Source organism: Nelumbo lutea, chromosome 5 (genome assembly GCF_056320005.1).
Source record: "Nelumbo lutea isolate HS-2025 chromosome 5, American lotus-T2T, whole genome shotgun sequence".
NCBI lineage: Eukaryota > Viridiplantae > Streptophyta > Magnoliopsida > Proteales > Nelumbonaceae > Nelumbo > Nelumbo lutea.
The window spans coordinates 3,731,420-3,747,295 of record NC_142688.1 but is presented as its reverse complement, the minus strand read 5'-3'; the positions used below and the strand labels follow the sequence as shown (position 1 = coordinate 3,747,295).

The following is a 15,876-nucleotide window of genomic DNA, read 5'->3' as shown; positions in this document are numbered from 1 at the left end:
TCTCTCCAATCAACTTCTCTGGAGATTCTACCATCCGAAAGTGAAGAGTAGGGATCATCGACTGATAATTCTGGCCATGAATCCATTGTGGGCTGGTGCAGTGTGTTTGATGGGAGATGGGTGTTGGACGATGTGTCCCATCCTTGTATACTGAAGAGAGTTGCCCCTACCTGACCAAACAGGTGACATGCTAGAAGAATGGGTGGCCTGATTCTCTTAATCAGAATTGGAGATGGGAGCCTTACAAGCGCAAACTACCAAGGTAACAAGCATTTACACCAGCAAGAATTCTATTACAATCATACAGGACTACTCACTGGACACTTTTTACTGATCCATAGTCCACACCTAACATTTACTGGCTTCCATGTATGTAAAAGTCATCCTGATTCATGTCTAGTGGCTGTTTTTCTTGGTAAGGCCCATTGATTGGACGATCGGATTTCTCAGGTTTGATGCCAAGAAGTTGCTGGAGGTTTTGAGAAACAAAAGACTAATGTTCATAGGCGACTCAATTCAGAGAACCCAGTGGGAATCCATTGTCTGCCTTGTACAGTCAGTCATTCCTGATGGAAAGAAATCCATCCACAGGCATCCTCCCATGAAGATTTTCAGAGCAGAGGAGGCCAGAAAACGTACTGTCGGAGCTCTCGCCACTGATGGCCGTTGTTTCGGATCACCGTCTGTTGTGATATGGTCGCCGGTGTATGAGTAGGATTCGGTGGAAGAAAAGCAACGAAACTCTGCAAAATGGGAGGGAAAATAAGGGAGGAATGCGGGCCGAGTATTTTTGAGTTATGTCTTTTTGTGGCTGGTTGAACCGACTAGCCCAATGCTAACGATGAAAAATGTGTTGACGTTCTGAATCTTGGGATTGGGCGATGTGGTCAATTAGGATTGGTGGGTCCACGCATCCAGTGAATCCACCGGTGCACAGAACGCGGACTAATTATCAATGCAAACCACACCATACAAGACGCTCTCTTGCATTGGAACATCCTTTCATGAAGCTCAGTTTGGAAAGAGTGCAAATGCTAATATGTAGAGTGTAAAATTTTATATTTTCTATTATTTTGTATGTATTTATACTGTACAATTTGCATTTATACCCTAAATAAAAAGCATACAGTACAAAGATGTTCCAACGTGTATTCAAGGGCTTCTCTTAGTTAGGGGATTGACCAACTTTTCCCTATGTTTTACTAATAATTAGTAAAGAGTGAAGTGTGTGATACACTAAAATAAAACCGGGTAAGTATTTGGCACTAAAGCTAAGGATGTCAATTGACCAATTTTGAATCAGATCTAATCCAATACTTATAAAATCGAATTTGAACGGGCCATTATGATTATTAAGTTGGACCAATCTAAAATAAGTTGTATATTCCTTTTGAATTGAATTGGACCTATGTCAAAGTCCCAATAATCCGATCATTCGTCAAAAGGCCTGGAACCGATCAAAACTGAAGCCAAAACCTTAGAAATTTAAAACCCATTGAAGGCTCGAAGTCTGAAACCCCTATTTGAGCAACCAAAACCTTAAGGCTGAAATCCTTGTTCAGATGCTCAAAGCAGCCTTTCCAATTGAAGGCTCGAAGTCTACATGTGTTGGCAGTTTGCTTGTCCACTATTGGTCCCAAACCCAATAAAGGAGGCGATTTGTGTCAAGTTGGCAGTTAACGTAAAAACCTTTGGGCTATGAATGGTGGCAGTGTAAATAAATTTGTACTAATGCAAAATCATGGTAATGTAAATGATTTTAATGTAAATTTTAATTATTTTTATTTTAAATGTTATTTGATTGCAGTACAAATAAAATAAATTAAAATATGAAACAGAATAAAGTAAAATCCAAAATAAAATTAAACAAGAATTTTTTTTTTAACATTTGCACTCCCATACATTTGTACTAGTGCAAATAATTCTGCATTTCATAAAATTCCATATTAAGCAAGGTCAGTAAGCAAAGTATAGGCAGTCTGAAGAAGTCAAAGAAAATGCAGCACGTAATATGGCATGTAGACTAGTTTTGAAATTATCTTTAATATGGTTATTATAACTTACTATAGATTAGTTTTTTTTTTATTTTATTGAAATAACGCGTCTATTGAGAAGGTGAATCATAAAGAAAGTTATAATCTTTGATACAGGTATGTTCTCAATGATTTGGGTCAACTGCCCCACGCCAAACTGATGAAGACGTCTCCATGGATTTATATATGTACATTTGTGTGTATATTAGTGCAAGATGAGGATATCTCCCATGGTTTTTAAAACTGACGTGGTGATCGAATCGGTCAGGGTTCGGTTATTGGTTCGAACGATCGGATTGTTTGACTTGAATAGTTAATTTGTTTTGACAAAAAAGTTAAAAAAAATTTGAAGAAATTTAAAAACGGTCAAAATTGTTCGAACGATTAACCGGCTGATTTAGCGGTTTGTTGACAAAAATCAACGATTTTGGGGGAAAAACAGAACCGATCAAGTGACCAATTCTCAGTTTTTCCAGTCCGACCGCCCGGTCTGGTCCGGTTTTGAAAATCATGCTATCTACAATGATTTATATATGCTTTTTAGATTGCATAACATGTTTTCTATAGAAATTTGCAAGTGTGTTATCTATCTATTTATCTATCTCTCTCTCTCTTTCTCTCTCTCTCTATATATATATCTCCATTTCAATACGTTTCATATTTATCTGTCTTATGTATGTAATAGGACACCATGCATGAGTTCACAAGTTGGATTTTGTACTCTATTATTTTTTATAAAAACAAAATAATGTAATAATGCATACATAATATTTCCTATTTTCTCACCACAATTGTTGTCACTGTTTTTGACTTCATTCCCAAACAAGACTATTTGGTTGTAAATCTTGGTCTTTTTTAATCAATAAAACCACCCAATATTTTTAGTCAGGAAATCATATCTATGGAAGTCAAATAATTAATGATATAATTTGTTTTCTCGTGTATATGGCCATGATGCCAATAAACTCTGCATTCATGTTTATCATGTTTTTCCATACATGCATGCATGCATGATTATATGTTTATCATCAGTTATGTATGTTCAATTATGTTATGGGGATACAGGCATGGAGTGTTTCAGATGCTAAGCAGGTGGGCGGATGGACCTGTTTATGTGATCCAGTGTCCAATTCTCGCAGGACACTGGTACACATAAACCTGTTTATCATGTTTTATCTCATATCTTATATATATATATATATATATATATATATATATATATATATATATATATATATATATATATAATGTGTTGGGTTGGGGCTTGGGTATATATATATATATATAAAAAATGTGTTGGGTTGGGGCTTGGGCATTGAGGTATTGACCAACCCGATCTACCTTAACACATTGTTGGTAGAGTCTCTAGCTGATTGTAGTCAAATTTGTGATCAAATCTTGCCTTCATCTCAATTGGGGTTTAAGAGTTTGGGGTAGGGGTGATCATGGCTAGGTCAAACTAGGTTGGGTTTGAGGGCTTTTTTGGCACTTGTGATAAGGGCTATGGCGTGGGTTCAAGTTTCAGGCTTGATTTCAAGCCTATAATTTATTTTTTCATAAATATAATAAATACATAACATTTTATATTACATGCAAAATTTATTTTATACTATATAATATAAAATATACGTTACATTGTATGTTTTATAAATAATTATTATGACATGACATGTATAATTCATGTATCAAATAACGTTTTCATATTATATAATATTAGACCTAGGTTTGGCCGAATGAAAACGTTTGGTTAATTAAACCGATTAATTTGCTTTTGGTTCGGTATTAAAACAAACGAAGATATCAGTTCAGTTTTGATTAACCATTATAAAAAAACTGATGATTAACCACAACCAGTGTATATATATTTATGTATATTACATATGTGTTTTTTATATATATTTTTGTACTATCTATATATTATCAATAAATATATATATACATTATATATATTTATTATATATACTATATTATTTACTATTTACAATCTAATATATTATATGTATTTATTTATAATGTATATTACAAACATCAATAAATCGAAGAACCAAATTGATCAATAACTGAATTGATCAACCGGTTGGTTTCGTTTCATGGTTTTACAAGAACTGATGGTACCAGGTTGGTTTGGTAAAACAGGCCTAGTTGGTTAATTAAACCATAAGAACTCATAGACCTAAATCGGGCCTAAACACAAACCTTGGCCCAAGCGTTGAACTTTCGGGCATGGCTAGGCAAAAAATGATCAATCTAGTTGGGGGAGGGGCGGATGGCTACTTATATTGTGTAAAGGGCTACTTATCAAGAACCGAATTGAATGAATGAAAAAAAAAAAAAAAATCCAATTAACCGAATTGGTCTGTTTGATATTTCTGAAAAAACAAAGGTATCAGTTCAGTTTAGTTTTAGTTAAACAATTTGAAAAAATTGGTGATTAATCAAATCGATTGGCGTGTATATATATATATATTAATAAATAACTATTTATAATATATAATATATTACATATTTATTTATACAATATATTATAAATATGAAAAAAAATTAAAGAATCAAATCAATCAAAAAATTAACTGATCAAACAATTAATCAATTGGTTTTGATTTGGAATTTTCCAAAAACCAAAAGACTGGTTTGGTTTGAAGAAAAACCATAGTTCATTGTGAGCACTCTCATATATTAAACATGTAGCGACTGTAGCCTATTACCAAAAACTCATGCCTAGAGCTATAATGTGGGCCGAGATGGTGGCAGGCTTGCCGGGCCTAGGCTGTCGAGGGGACCAATCCCCCAAAGCACGACCCACATTACTTGGATTTAAGAATTATTTGTAATATTTCCAATTTTATTTGTGAGTTATTTGTACATTTTCCAATAATCCGATCCCATTGTAATTTTTGTCTTTAATTTTATCATTTCATTAATTAAACTCCATTGTATTATTTTTTTCAATGTATTTTATATTATTTGTACACATTAAAATTGAAATGAAGTAAAAATTTCCAACTTATTGTCTATTATTCATGTTAATTTTTCTGCTATTATATATTGTTTTTTTCCTATTGTTTCTTAGTTTAAGAAAATTAGGCCCGACCGGGTCCGGTTCATATGGACCGGCCCGGCCCAACTGGAAACCGAGCCACGGACCATGCCGGACCTGACATGGGCTGCCCAAGCACAGCCCGCCGAGGCCCGAGGCTCGACACGGCGACACGGATGGCGTCCGTCCGCCTTCACGGCACGGCCCACATGACAGGTCTACTTATGCGGTCATGCCTCTATTTTAATTCGGGTCGGTGTCCACTGTCCGGGGAGATTCCGGTCCATCTCAGCACAAATATCCATATGGCCATACCCATTTCTTTCGTTGAAACTTGAAAGCCCATAGCCTTCGCTGCCTTCTGGTTAAAAGCCCTTTTTAAATAAAATTGAAAAAACCCAGTACTCCAAACTTCCGACCAGGGCTCTGCAACTGCAACTGAAACCCCCAACTCTACACTCCAGCTCTCTGCCTCCGTGGTATTCGATCCCTAGCTTCACCTTCAATGGCGGCGATGCTGGTAAGTTCATTTACATTTTCTCTAAAGGGGGAAAGAAAATCTGTTCCGTCTCGATTCCAACATAGGACCCTAAATGCTCGTTTCTTATTACTCCATCTGTATCTATTCTCGGTGCTTACACGTGAGCTTGTATATATTGTTTTGTAAAAAACACAGCAACCGCAGATAATTTTGTTGAAAGAAGGGACTGATACATCGCAAGGGAAGCCACAACTAGTGAGCAACATCAATGCGTGTGCAGTGGTGGCAGATTCAGTACGAACGACGCTGGGTCCGCGAGGGATGGATAAGCTGATCCACGATGACAAGGGAACTACCACCATTTCTAACGACGGAGCTACTATCATGAAACTGCTGGACATCGTACACCCAGCCGCGAAGATTCTTGTCGATATTGCCAAGTCTCAAGACTCAGAGGTATACCTATCAATCAAACATAATTGCCATTTCATGTATTCAGTTTTTAAATTTTGTTACTCTTCTGAGGTGGATGGTTGGTGCATGTCGAATTTTGTTACTCTCCCTTTTTTGTTCTCACAGCAGATCTAGGATCAACGAGCTGCTAGCTCACGTTTGAAATGGTAAGGGTCTTATAAATGCACAGTCCCGTGGTGACACGACACCTACCTTATTGAGGTTCACCATGCTGGTAAATGGCTCAGTCCCGCCAAGCGAAGCTGTTATTCATGAAGTCCACGCTGTCAGCCAAAAGGTTGACCATGCATAAGTCATTCTATTGACCTTTTAGATTCTTCCAGGCGTTTCAAGGATGCGAGTTTCATTCAAAATGGTGCTTGATTTGGTTGTGGGGCACTTTGGGGTCGTAATTGATTATCTCTCAGCACCTTCACGATGATGTTACTGCAAGATAACCAGGTTTCAGGACTGCAAGTTCTGATTGTTGATTGAAGATTTTGGAAAATCCAAAGTTCGTACTAGAAAATACACACAGACATGCAAACACATATTTATATCATGTTTTGATGAAAAAAGCATATCGCACATCACAAAGAATCTATAATTTGGATTCATGAAGCTTCCCGGTTATATCACTCAGTATGTGCGTGTGTGTTTTGTTTTTTTTTGTTTTTTTTCTTTTTAAATTAATGCCAAAATGGTACATAGTTCAATTTTTGAGTGGATGTGCAGGTTGGTGATGGAACCACTACTGTTGTCCTTCTTGCAGCGGAGTTTCTGAAAGAGGCCAAGCCTTTCATAGAGGATGGAGTCCATTCTCAGAATCTCATTAGGAGTTATAGGATTGCATGCTCTATGGTATTCTGATGTTTTCTTCCCTTTGACTGGGTTCCTTTTGAAGCTAAAAGTTAGCATTTTCCTGAGCTTAAAAACATTTGAATCAGGCAATTGACAAGATCAAAGAACTTGCTATAAGCATAGAGGGAAAAAGCCTGGAAGAAAAGAAAAGCTTATTAGCTAAATGTGCTGCTACTACACTTTCATCGAAGCTCATTGGTGGTGAAAAGGAGTTTTTTGCATCCATGGTTGTGGAGGCTGTCATTGCTATTGGCAATGATGATAGATTAAATTTAATTGGAATAAAAAAGGTATCCCTTTTTCTCCCTAGGGATTCAAATTTACTTGCTATTTCTTTCATCTTCATGATTTGGATTTCCTAAGGCTATATCACCTTCATTAGCAATTTGCCTAAATTTTTTGGTATGATTCATCAGTCGTTATATCTTATGTTGGTGCCTTGTCTCTTCTCTTTACTTGTATGTGACTTGTTATTTACATCCTTAAGTTGCAATATTCTTTACGTTTTATCTGGATTACCTTTACTTTTAAATTGAGCTTGGAATTCTAATTTTGCCCTTTTTTGGTATGATTCATCAGTTGTTATATCTTTTGTTGGTACCGTATCTCTTCTTTTTACTTGTATGTGACATGTTATTTATGTCCTTAAGTTTTGATCTTCTTTACATTTATCTAGCTTACCTTTTATTGTCAGATTGAGCTTTAGATTCTAATTTTGCCCTTTTTGATACTTGAAACTTTATGTAGTGCTCTTTAAAGGTCATTTTCATTATTATTATTATTACTTTTTTTTTTTTTTTCAAATCTTGTCATTTTATCATTCGTGATTCATGCCCTACCCATGTCAGTAGCATTTCTTTCAAACAAATGCTTTATTCCATTTTTCTTTATGTTGAATTGATTCGATGAGAATAGAGGTCTTGTTTATATTTGTTTGAATGAATGAATATGCATTAAAAACTCTCTCCAGTAAAATTTGGTAACCTTTGTTTGCCCATAAGTTGTGAGATAAAGAGGGAAAAGGGGGAAGGTCAAAATTTTCAGATGGCTTACAATCATTTAGAAAATTCTCATCACCTAATCACCATTAACAACATCGCAAGACCTAGATTGTGATGGGAAACAACTTAAGGCATATCATAAGAGAACCAAAGCTGCTCCTGTGCTTTTTTGGCATCATTACAATGATGTGGGGCCTACATGGGAGCTGGGTTAGTAGTGGATCAACTTGGGAAAATCCTAAATTCTTCAATCCACATTAAGAGGTTCTTTGTGTGGTTGAGTTTGTTGTTGGACATGACTTATTTGACTTTCTTACATTTTTGGAAAGTAAGGGTGTTTTTGTAATTTTGTATGTGTGTGTGTGGGGGGGGGTATGATTGGGGACAGGTCTTAGCCTAGTAATTTCCCTTTGTTTGCCTTTATGTTTATTATTGTTTGGAGCAGGTTTAGCGTAATCTAGCTTCTTTTTGTAAGTAGCTTGTTAGGCAAGCTAACTAGGGGAGGGAGGGGGGTGGTGGAGTTTCTTCCTTGTTAAGCTTGTAAGGCTCATTTGGAGAACAATTTTGGCTAATGAACAAAGAAAGTTCCTCTACAGAATTTGGTGCTATTGCCAAGTCGGGGTTGTGATTGCCTAGGGTTTTCATCTTATTCCCATATCTTCTTTTCTCTTCTTTATTTTGTTAGCTTTTTGTTTCTATGCTATACATCTAGACCTAAGTTTAGTTGCAAGAATAGTGCTGAGTCATAAAGATCTTGCATCAGTTTGGTATTAGAGCAAGGATCAACACTATGACAACTCGTAGTGGGGAGAACTTTAGAAGGAGATTGATTGATAGATAACTGGATGATTTCATTTACATGATCATGGAAGGGGTTGATGCATTGGAAGCTCAAGTTAAGGAGTTACAACAAGGTTCTCAACAACCACAAGTTAATGGTACAAGTACCATTAGAGAGGCTTTTTCTAGTGCCCCAAGAAATGGTAGGGAACTACTGGTTGGGATTGTGATTGCCTAGGGTTTTCATCTTATTCCCATATCTTCTTTTCTCTTCTTTCTTTTGTTAGTTTTTTGTTTCTATGATACACATATAAACCTAAGTTTAGTTGCAAGAATAGTGCTAAGTCACAAAGATCTTGCATCAGTTTGGTATTAGAGCAGGGATCAACGCTATGACAACTCATAATGGAAATAACTTTAGAAGGAGATTGATTGATAGACAACTGGACAATTTCATTTACATGATCATGGAAGGGGTTGATGCATTGGAAGCTCAAGTCAAGGAGTTATAGCAAGGTTCTCAACAACCACAAGTTAATGCTACAAGTACCATTTGAGAGGTTTTTTCTAGTGCCCCAAGGAATGGTGGGGAACTCTTGGTTGAAGCTGAAACAAGGAGAGAGAGGATTTCGGTTTCACCAAGGCCACACCCATGAGCAATGTAGTTGTACGAGAGGCCTCAATCATCTCTTTTGGAGATGGCACATGAAGTACTAGAGCAAGATCAACTTGAGAGATATGATACCTATGAGACAGTTGGAGATATCAACAAGAAGGTATGAATTGAAGTTCTGGATTTTCATGGTAAGATTGATCTTCAAGCTTTTTTTGATTGGCTTGCCGTTTTAGAAAGGTACTTCGATTGGTATGATATGTCAGATGAGTGGAAGGTTAGGTTTATTATCATGATTTAAGAGATGTTGGACTACCACCCATCATCCATTGGGAGGAGAGGAAGCAAAAATTTTTGCCTTATGATTACCAAGATGATCTCTTTTATCAACTTAACAATTTAGAGTAAGGAAGCACGCTGGTGGTGGAGTATATAAACAAATTTGAAGAGCTGAAAGTTTTCATGTAGAGGAATTAAAGATCTGCACCAAACACTTTCACATTTCAAAAACGGATTGGGGGCTGAAATAAGGAACCATATGGTTGTTCATCGTTTTAATAATGTGGATGAAGCCTTCCAAATAGCCTTGAAAATTGAGAAGAGCATATGGTAACCTCCTATTAAGAAATTTACTTCTCAAACTAGAGAGATGACTGCTAGAAGACTTGTTAATTTGTCTAAAACCATGCGGTCAACACCTCCATATGGCACTACTAATCAACCAAATGGCTCTAGAGCCTATACTTAATGAACCATATGATCTTAAAGGAAAGACACCTATGGTAGTTGTTAACACAGGAGGATAAGAGGCTATGTTGTTTTCGTTGTCAAGGACATAGCCATATGGTTTATGAGTGTCCAACAAGAAAGGCATTGAATGTTGCTATTGGGCAATATGAAGAGAGGCTTAAACCACAGGCCCATGACCCACAAGATTATGGGTATGACTCACCTAAGGGAGATGATTTTGGAAACTATGGCGGTGCTGATTTGTAGGATACTCGTGTAGATGCTTCCCTTGTGAACATGGTGAGATGAATGCTTTCTGTTCAAAAGAAAGAGGATTGGAGGCAAACTACTATTTTTCAAGCATTGTTTAGATGTGGAAATCAAGCTAAAAAGCTTATTATTGATGGTTGGAGCTGCATGAATGTGGTGTTTGAATCAATTGTTGAGCACTTGAAGTTGCTAATGGAACCACATCCTCACCCATAAAAAGTTGCTTGGATCGACAACACCTCCCTTCCAGTAACTAAACAATGCTTGGTTTCTTTTCCCATTCTTCATTATTCATACTCTATTTGTTGCGAGGTTATTCCCATGAATGTTATCTGCATTTTACTTTGACCTTGAATATATGACCAAGATGTATAACATTGTAGAAAGCTAAACACCTATGACTTCATGTTTAATAATCAACAAGTTATTTTAAGGCCAATGTCAATAGAACAAATTGGAAATTATGGTGAAAAGGCTTTGAAGTGTGTTGCTAAATTATAGAAGGCCTTACACATGATCACAAAAGAGTTTGAGGTAGAGCAAGTTGAAGAGTCATCGTCTCAAGGTTTCAATCCAAGAAAGCGTTGGTCCTTGTGTAGTTCCAACACTTTTGACACCACAAGGATGGCTCTTGGTGTATGTGTGTTGATAGTTGAGCCATTAATAAGATCACCCTTAAGTATAGGTTCCCCATTCCTAGGCTTGATGATATGCTTGACATTATGGCTGGTGCAACAATCTTTTTCAAGATAGATAGATCTTAAGAGTGGGTCCCATTAGATTATAATTCAACCGGTGACGAATGGAAGACAACATTCAAGACCAAGGATGGCTTGTATGTGTGGTTGGTTATGCTCTTTGGTCTCTCTAATGCACCTAGCACTTTTATGCGGGCTATGAATCAGGTACTCCAACCCTTTATCGGTTGTTTCATTGTAATTTACTTTGATGATATACTATATAGCAAGGATAGTGATACACATGTTGCCCACCTTGAGCAAGTTATGAGGGTTCTTTGTTAGGAGAAGCTCTGTGTTAACTTGAAGATGTGCTTTATGGTGCCCGGTGTTGTATTTCTTGGTTTTGTTGTATCAACTGATAGTGAAATAACTTGTGATGTCTCTCATGTTGGGATTGGAGGAACTCTTAGTCAAGAGGGTCACTTATTAGCTTTTTTTTTGGTGTGAAACTTAATGAAGCCAAGCAAGAATACAACACCTATGACAAGGAACTCTATGTTGCAATGCAAACCTTGTATTATTGGCAACATTATCTTATTCCCAGAGAATTTGTTCTCTTTTTGAATCATGAGGCCTTGAAGCGCATCAATTCTCAAAAGAGGTTGAATCAATGACATGTTAAATGAGTTGCATTCCTCTAGGAATACAATTCTGTGATTAAACACAAGGCTGGGAAGGAGAATAAAGCAACTGATGCACTTAGATGAGTGATCTATATTCGCTCTACTATGGTTGTACAGGTGGTAGACTTTGATTTGTTCAAGAAGGACTACCCTACATGTCAAGATTTCAGCATTATCTATGCAGAATTGTAGTCAGGACAATAATCATCATACCATACTTGGTACTTTTCATTACATGATGGCTTTCTCTTCCAAGGGGCTCATCTTTGTCTACCCGATACCTCACATAGGTAAGAGATAATTTGGGAATTACATGCAGGGGGTGTAGTGGGTCATTTTGGAAGGGACAAAACTATTGCCATGGTTGAAGTTTGTTGTTTCTTTTGGACAGGACTCAAAAGGGATGTAAAGATTGGCTAATTCCCTAGCTGACGGTTTAGCTAAACAAGGGGCAGAAAGGGATTCACTATTTTGGGCTAAGCTGTAACTTTAGTGTATTCTTTTCTCTTTTTCTTCTTTTTTCTTCCTTTTATGAGGCTCTTAGTGGCTCTTGGAAGATATGTGTGTTTGTCTTCCTCCTGTAAATTTTCTACTGATGATTTCATGAAAGTGTTATTGATCAAAAAAAAAAAAAAAAGGACTCAAAAGGGATGTCACTAAGGTTATCAAGCAGCATTGTGTATGCCAATTAGCAAAGGAAAGGATGCAAAATGCTGGTTTGTACACTCTACTCCCTGTTCCATATTCTCCTTGGCAAGACCTTAGCATGTATTTTGTGCTAGGCCTCCTTAAGACTTTATGGGGGCATGGCTCCATCTATGTTGTGGTTGATATCTTCTCCAAAATGGCTCATTTCATTCCTTGTAGTGTAGCAAGACATCTGATGTTGTACACATTGCACAATTATTCTTTGAGGAAGTTGTGTGCTTGCATGACCTATTATTGTTTCAAACAGAGATGCCAAATTTATGAGTTACTTTTGGAGGATCCTTTGGCGTATGTTGAATACTGAGTTGAAGTTCTCTTCATCTTTTCATCCTCAAATCGATGGGCAAACTGGAGTTGTGAATAGAAGTTTGGGAGATTTACTATGTTTTTTGGTGAGTGATCTTGTTACACAGTGGGATTTGGTGTTGGCCTGCAGTTGAATTTGCTTACAAGTTACAATAACTCCATGAACAGAAGTACAAGTTGCAACCCCTTTGGGATAGTGATGGAAATCCAGCCTAAGAAGCCTATAGACCTAGTTCCTTTCCCATCAGAGGCAAGACCAAGTGCTGATGCAGAACATTTTGCTAATCACATCAAGGAGATCATTTATGAGGTTAGGGGGAAGATTGCAATCAGTAATGACACCTATAAGTCCCATGCTGACCTATGATGCAGGTTTAATGATTTTAACGAAGGGAACATGGTAATGGTATGGATAAGGCCTGAACATTTCCATAAGGTGTTTACAAGAAACCACATTTAAGAAGCTCAAGTCTTTTTAAAATCAAGAAGAAAATCATCTCTAATGCTTATGTACTTGATTTGCTAGAGGATATGGGTATGGGTAATGTGTTCAATGTGGATGATTTAACATTGTATCATGGTGATGCAACCAATATGCACAAACCTGTAGGTTGCTTACCACCAGCCCCCATTTCTAAGGAAGAGATTGAGGATGTTATTGATGATCAAATTGTTTCAACACGACATGGGGATACCACAAGTTTCTTGTCAAATGGAAATGTCACCCTCACTCTGATTGCACTTAGATCATGCCAATGAGTTCCAACACTTAAACTATGATATGTATGAGAGGAACTTTTCCTTTTACTCGACAGAGCTGAGTCTTTCCAAGTTGGGTGGAGATGATGGGAATCAACTTAAGGCATATCAAAAGAGAACCAAAGCTGCTCCTATGCTTATTTGGCATCATTATGATGACATGGTCCATATGGGAGTTGGGTTAGCTGTGGATCAACTTGGGAAGATCCTAGAGGCTTCTATCCACCTTAAGATGCTCTTTGTGTGTTTGAGTTTGCTGCTGGACAGGACTTATTTGACTTTCTTATATTTTAGGAAAAAAGGGTATTTTTGTAATTTTTCATGATTGAGAGGGGGTTATGTTTGGTGTTGAAGAACAATTTTTGGCTAATGAACAAAGAAAGTTTCCCTACAGAATTTGGTGTTACTGCCAAGTTGGGGGTGTGATTGCCTAGGGTTTTCATCTTATTCCCATTTCTTCTCTTCTCTTCTTTCTTTTGTTAGCTACCTAAGTTTAGTTGCAAGAATAGTGCTGAGTCACAAAGATTCCATACAGCATCAGGTTGATCAGGCTGTTGAATTGTATTTTGCACTCACTAGTCACAAAGATCCCATACAGCATTTCAGTAACTCACCACATGCTTATTTGCTGAATGTTGAAGCAAGGGGAATGGCTAGTTTATGCCTAAAAAAATTTCCTGTACCAATTATATCCTACGACTAAGCTGTTTTAACTTTGGAATCTTTATGCATCCTGCCTATTCCAGCAGTTACAAATACCACTTAGATAAACTGCTCAACTGGGCTTGATTTCACCACCAAAGTTTTTCCCTACACTTCAGCCTTTGTGTAGAGAAAATTCAATGTTACTCTACTTTGGATGCGTCGAATAATAAGATAATGCATCATTGATCTCACTGCTGCATTGCTAAATCTACCATAACAAATCGTGGTGAACTTGGTTCATAGCTGATATGCTGGTTATGGTTTATGGATAACGACTGAACTTGGCCAAAGGGCTATTGGCCATTAGAACAAGCAGACTGACACACCATTTTGGAGGCCTTGGAGTGGAAAGATCTAGAAGATAGTGAGAAGTATAGGAAATACATTTAGAAAAATAGGGTCTTTGATGTATCCTACTCTAGTGCCAATGGAGTTCGTGCAGGCAGGTCAGTGGAGGAGATCCTTGAAGATAGAAGCAAAAAATCTCCTGTTCGAAGAGATGAGAATCAAGGGGAAGGTAAGCCTGAAGGTAAGGGAAGCAAAAAAGGGTACAATATTGCTGGAAGGATTAGAAGTGATCGAGTGGCTAAGAAAGTTCATAGCTGGAGCCTGTTCAAAAGGTAAGCAGATAAACTGGCAGGATTTTAGTACACTAGAAGGGAGAAGATATGTTGTTGAATGTAAGAGGAATAGAAAGGGGTTCTTCATAGCTTTGGCTGAATTTTTTGGTAAGGGACAAAGGCAACTGGTGTGTCTAGCATCAGGAAAACAGAACCAAGGCTGGGGGGAAGTTGACTGGTTGCTCAAAGAGTTCTTAGCTCAAAGAGTAGCAAATGAGAAAAAAGCCTCCATAAGGGAGGAGAAGGCTTATCTCAGTAACAGCAGGGTACAACAAAGGCCAGTGGTCATGGCAAAAACAAAAGGCCATTGCAGAATGGTGGGAGGTCTAGAGAGAGAGGAGTGGGATAATAAGTTTGTGGTACAAGCCAAGGAAAAGGTTAATGATTGGAGGAGGGTAGCTGACTTACTGGCAACCAGGTTGAAGTTGAAGAGTGTTTTCATAGTAACCCCCTTCGATAACTGTAAAGCCATCCTAGATCCATTAGAGAATGATTTGGAAATATTAGCTATCAATGTTCAGGCTGAGTTCGGATCATTCATAGTCTTCAAATGGAATCCAACATCCAACTCCAAGGATTTTTTTGTTGAAGATGGTGTGGTGGTGCGTGTAATAGGCTTGCCATTCCATCTATGGAAACAAGAAATAACAGAGTCTATAGCTGTGCTGTGTGGAGGAATCTTGAAAGGTGCTTTCTCGGGCGATCTCTATTCAGTAGCAATCCTGCTAAGTGGTGTGAAGCCAGAAGAAATTCCATGAAAGGTAGAGGTACGAACAGAGGCGAGTTTTGTCTCTGTGTGGTTAGCTTCCTCCATTGAAGTAGGGCTGTGGATGGAGGCTCGTTTGGTAGGAGGGGAGAAGGAGGAAGAAGAAGCACTACGTGGACTTGTGAGATTGGGTAATTCAAATGGGAAGGGATGTTTCACTAAAAAGGGCCAACAAATTCTGGGAAGCCAAAAAGCTTTGGAGCAGTTGGAAGGTCAAACCTAGAGAAAGCAAGAAGAGGTTATGACAAATGGCAGATCCTTTGCACAGGTGGTGTCAGGGGAAAAAGACAAAAAGCTTCTAGTGTCGAAAGGGAGAAGGCTGAACCAGCAATCTCAGACAGGGAAGGTTGCTGGTTCGACCATTAAAACAGGGGGCGTGACTCTTTAAGTG

General features: G+C 37.7%; 1 protein-coding gene across 3 annotated transcripts in view; it reads left to right on the top strand.

Annotated features, from left to right (window-relative positions):
• Positions 1-5,393: 5,393 nt before the first annotated feature.
• Positions 5,394-15,876, top strand: part of LOC148849889 (T-complex protein 1 subunit eta-like) — a 37,549-nt gene continuing 27,066 nt past the window's right edge. For 2 of the 3 annotated variants that reach the window (XR_016099534.1, XR_016099535.1), the window contains exons 1-4: positions 5,397-5,590; positions 5,747-6,007; positions 6,740-6,865; positions 6,952-7,155. Coding sequence is in view for 1 of the 3 variants with exons in the window: in XM_088946322.1 (XP_088802448.1) it covers positions 5,576-5,590; positions 5,747-6,007; positions 6,740-6,865; positions 6,952-7,155 (606 nt within the window). In the remaining 2 variants the exon portion in view is untranslated. Of the gene's footprint in view, positions 5,591-5,746; positions 6,008-6,739; positions 6,866-6,951; positions 7,156-15,876 lie in introns of all 3 variants that reach the window. The other variant, XM_088946322.1, reaches the window with a different exon arrangement.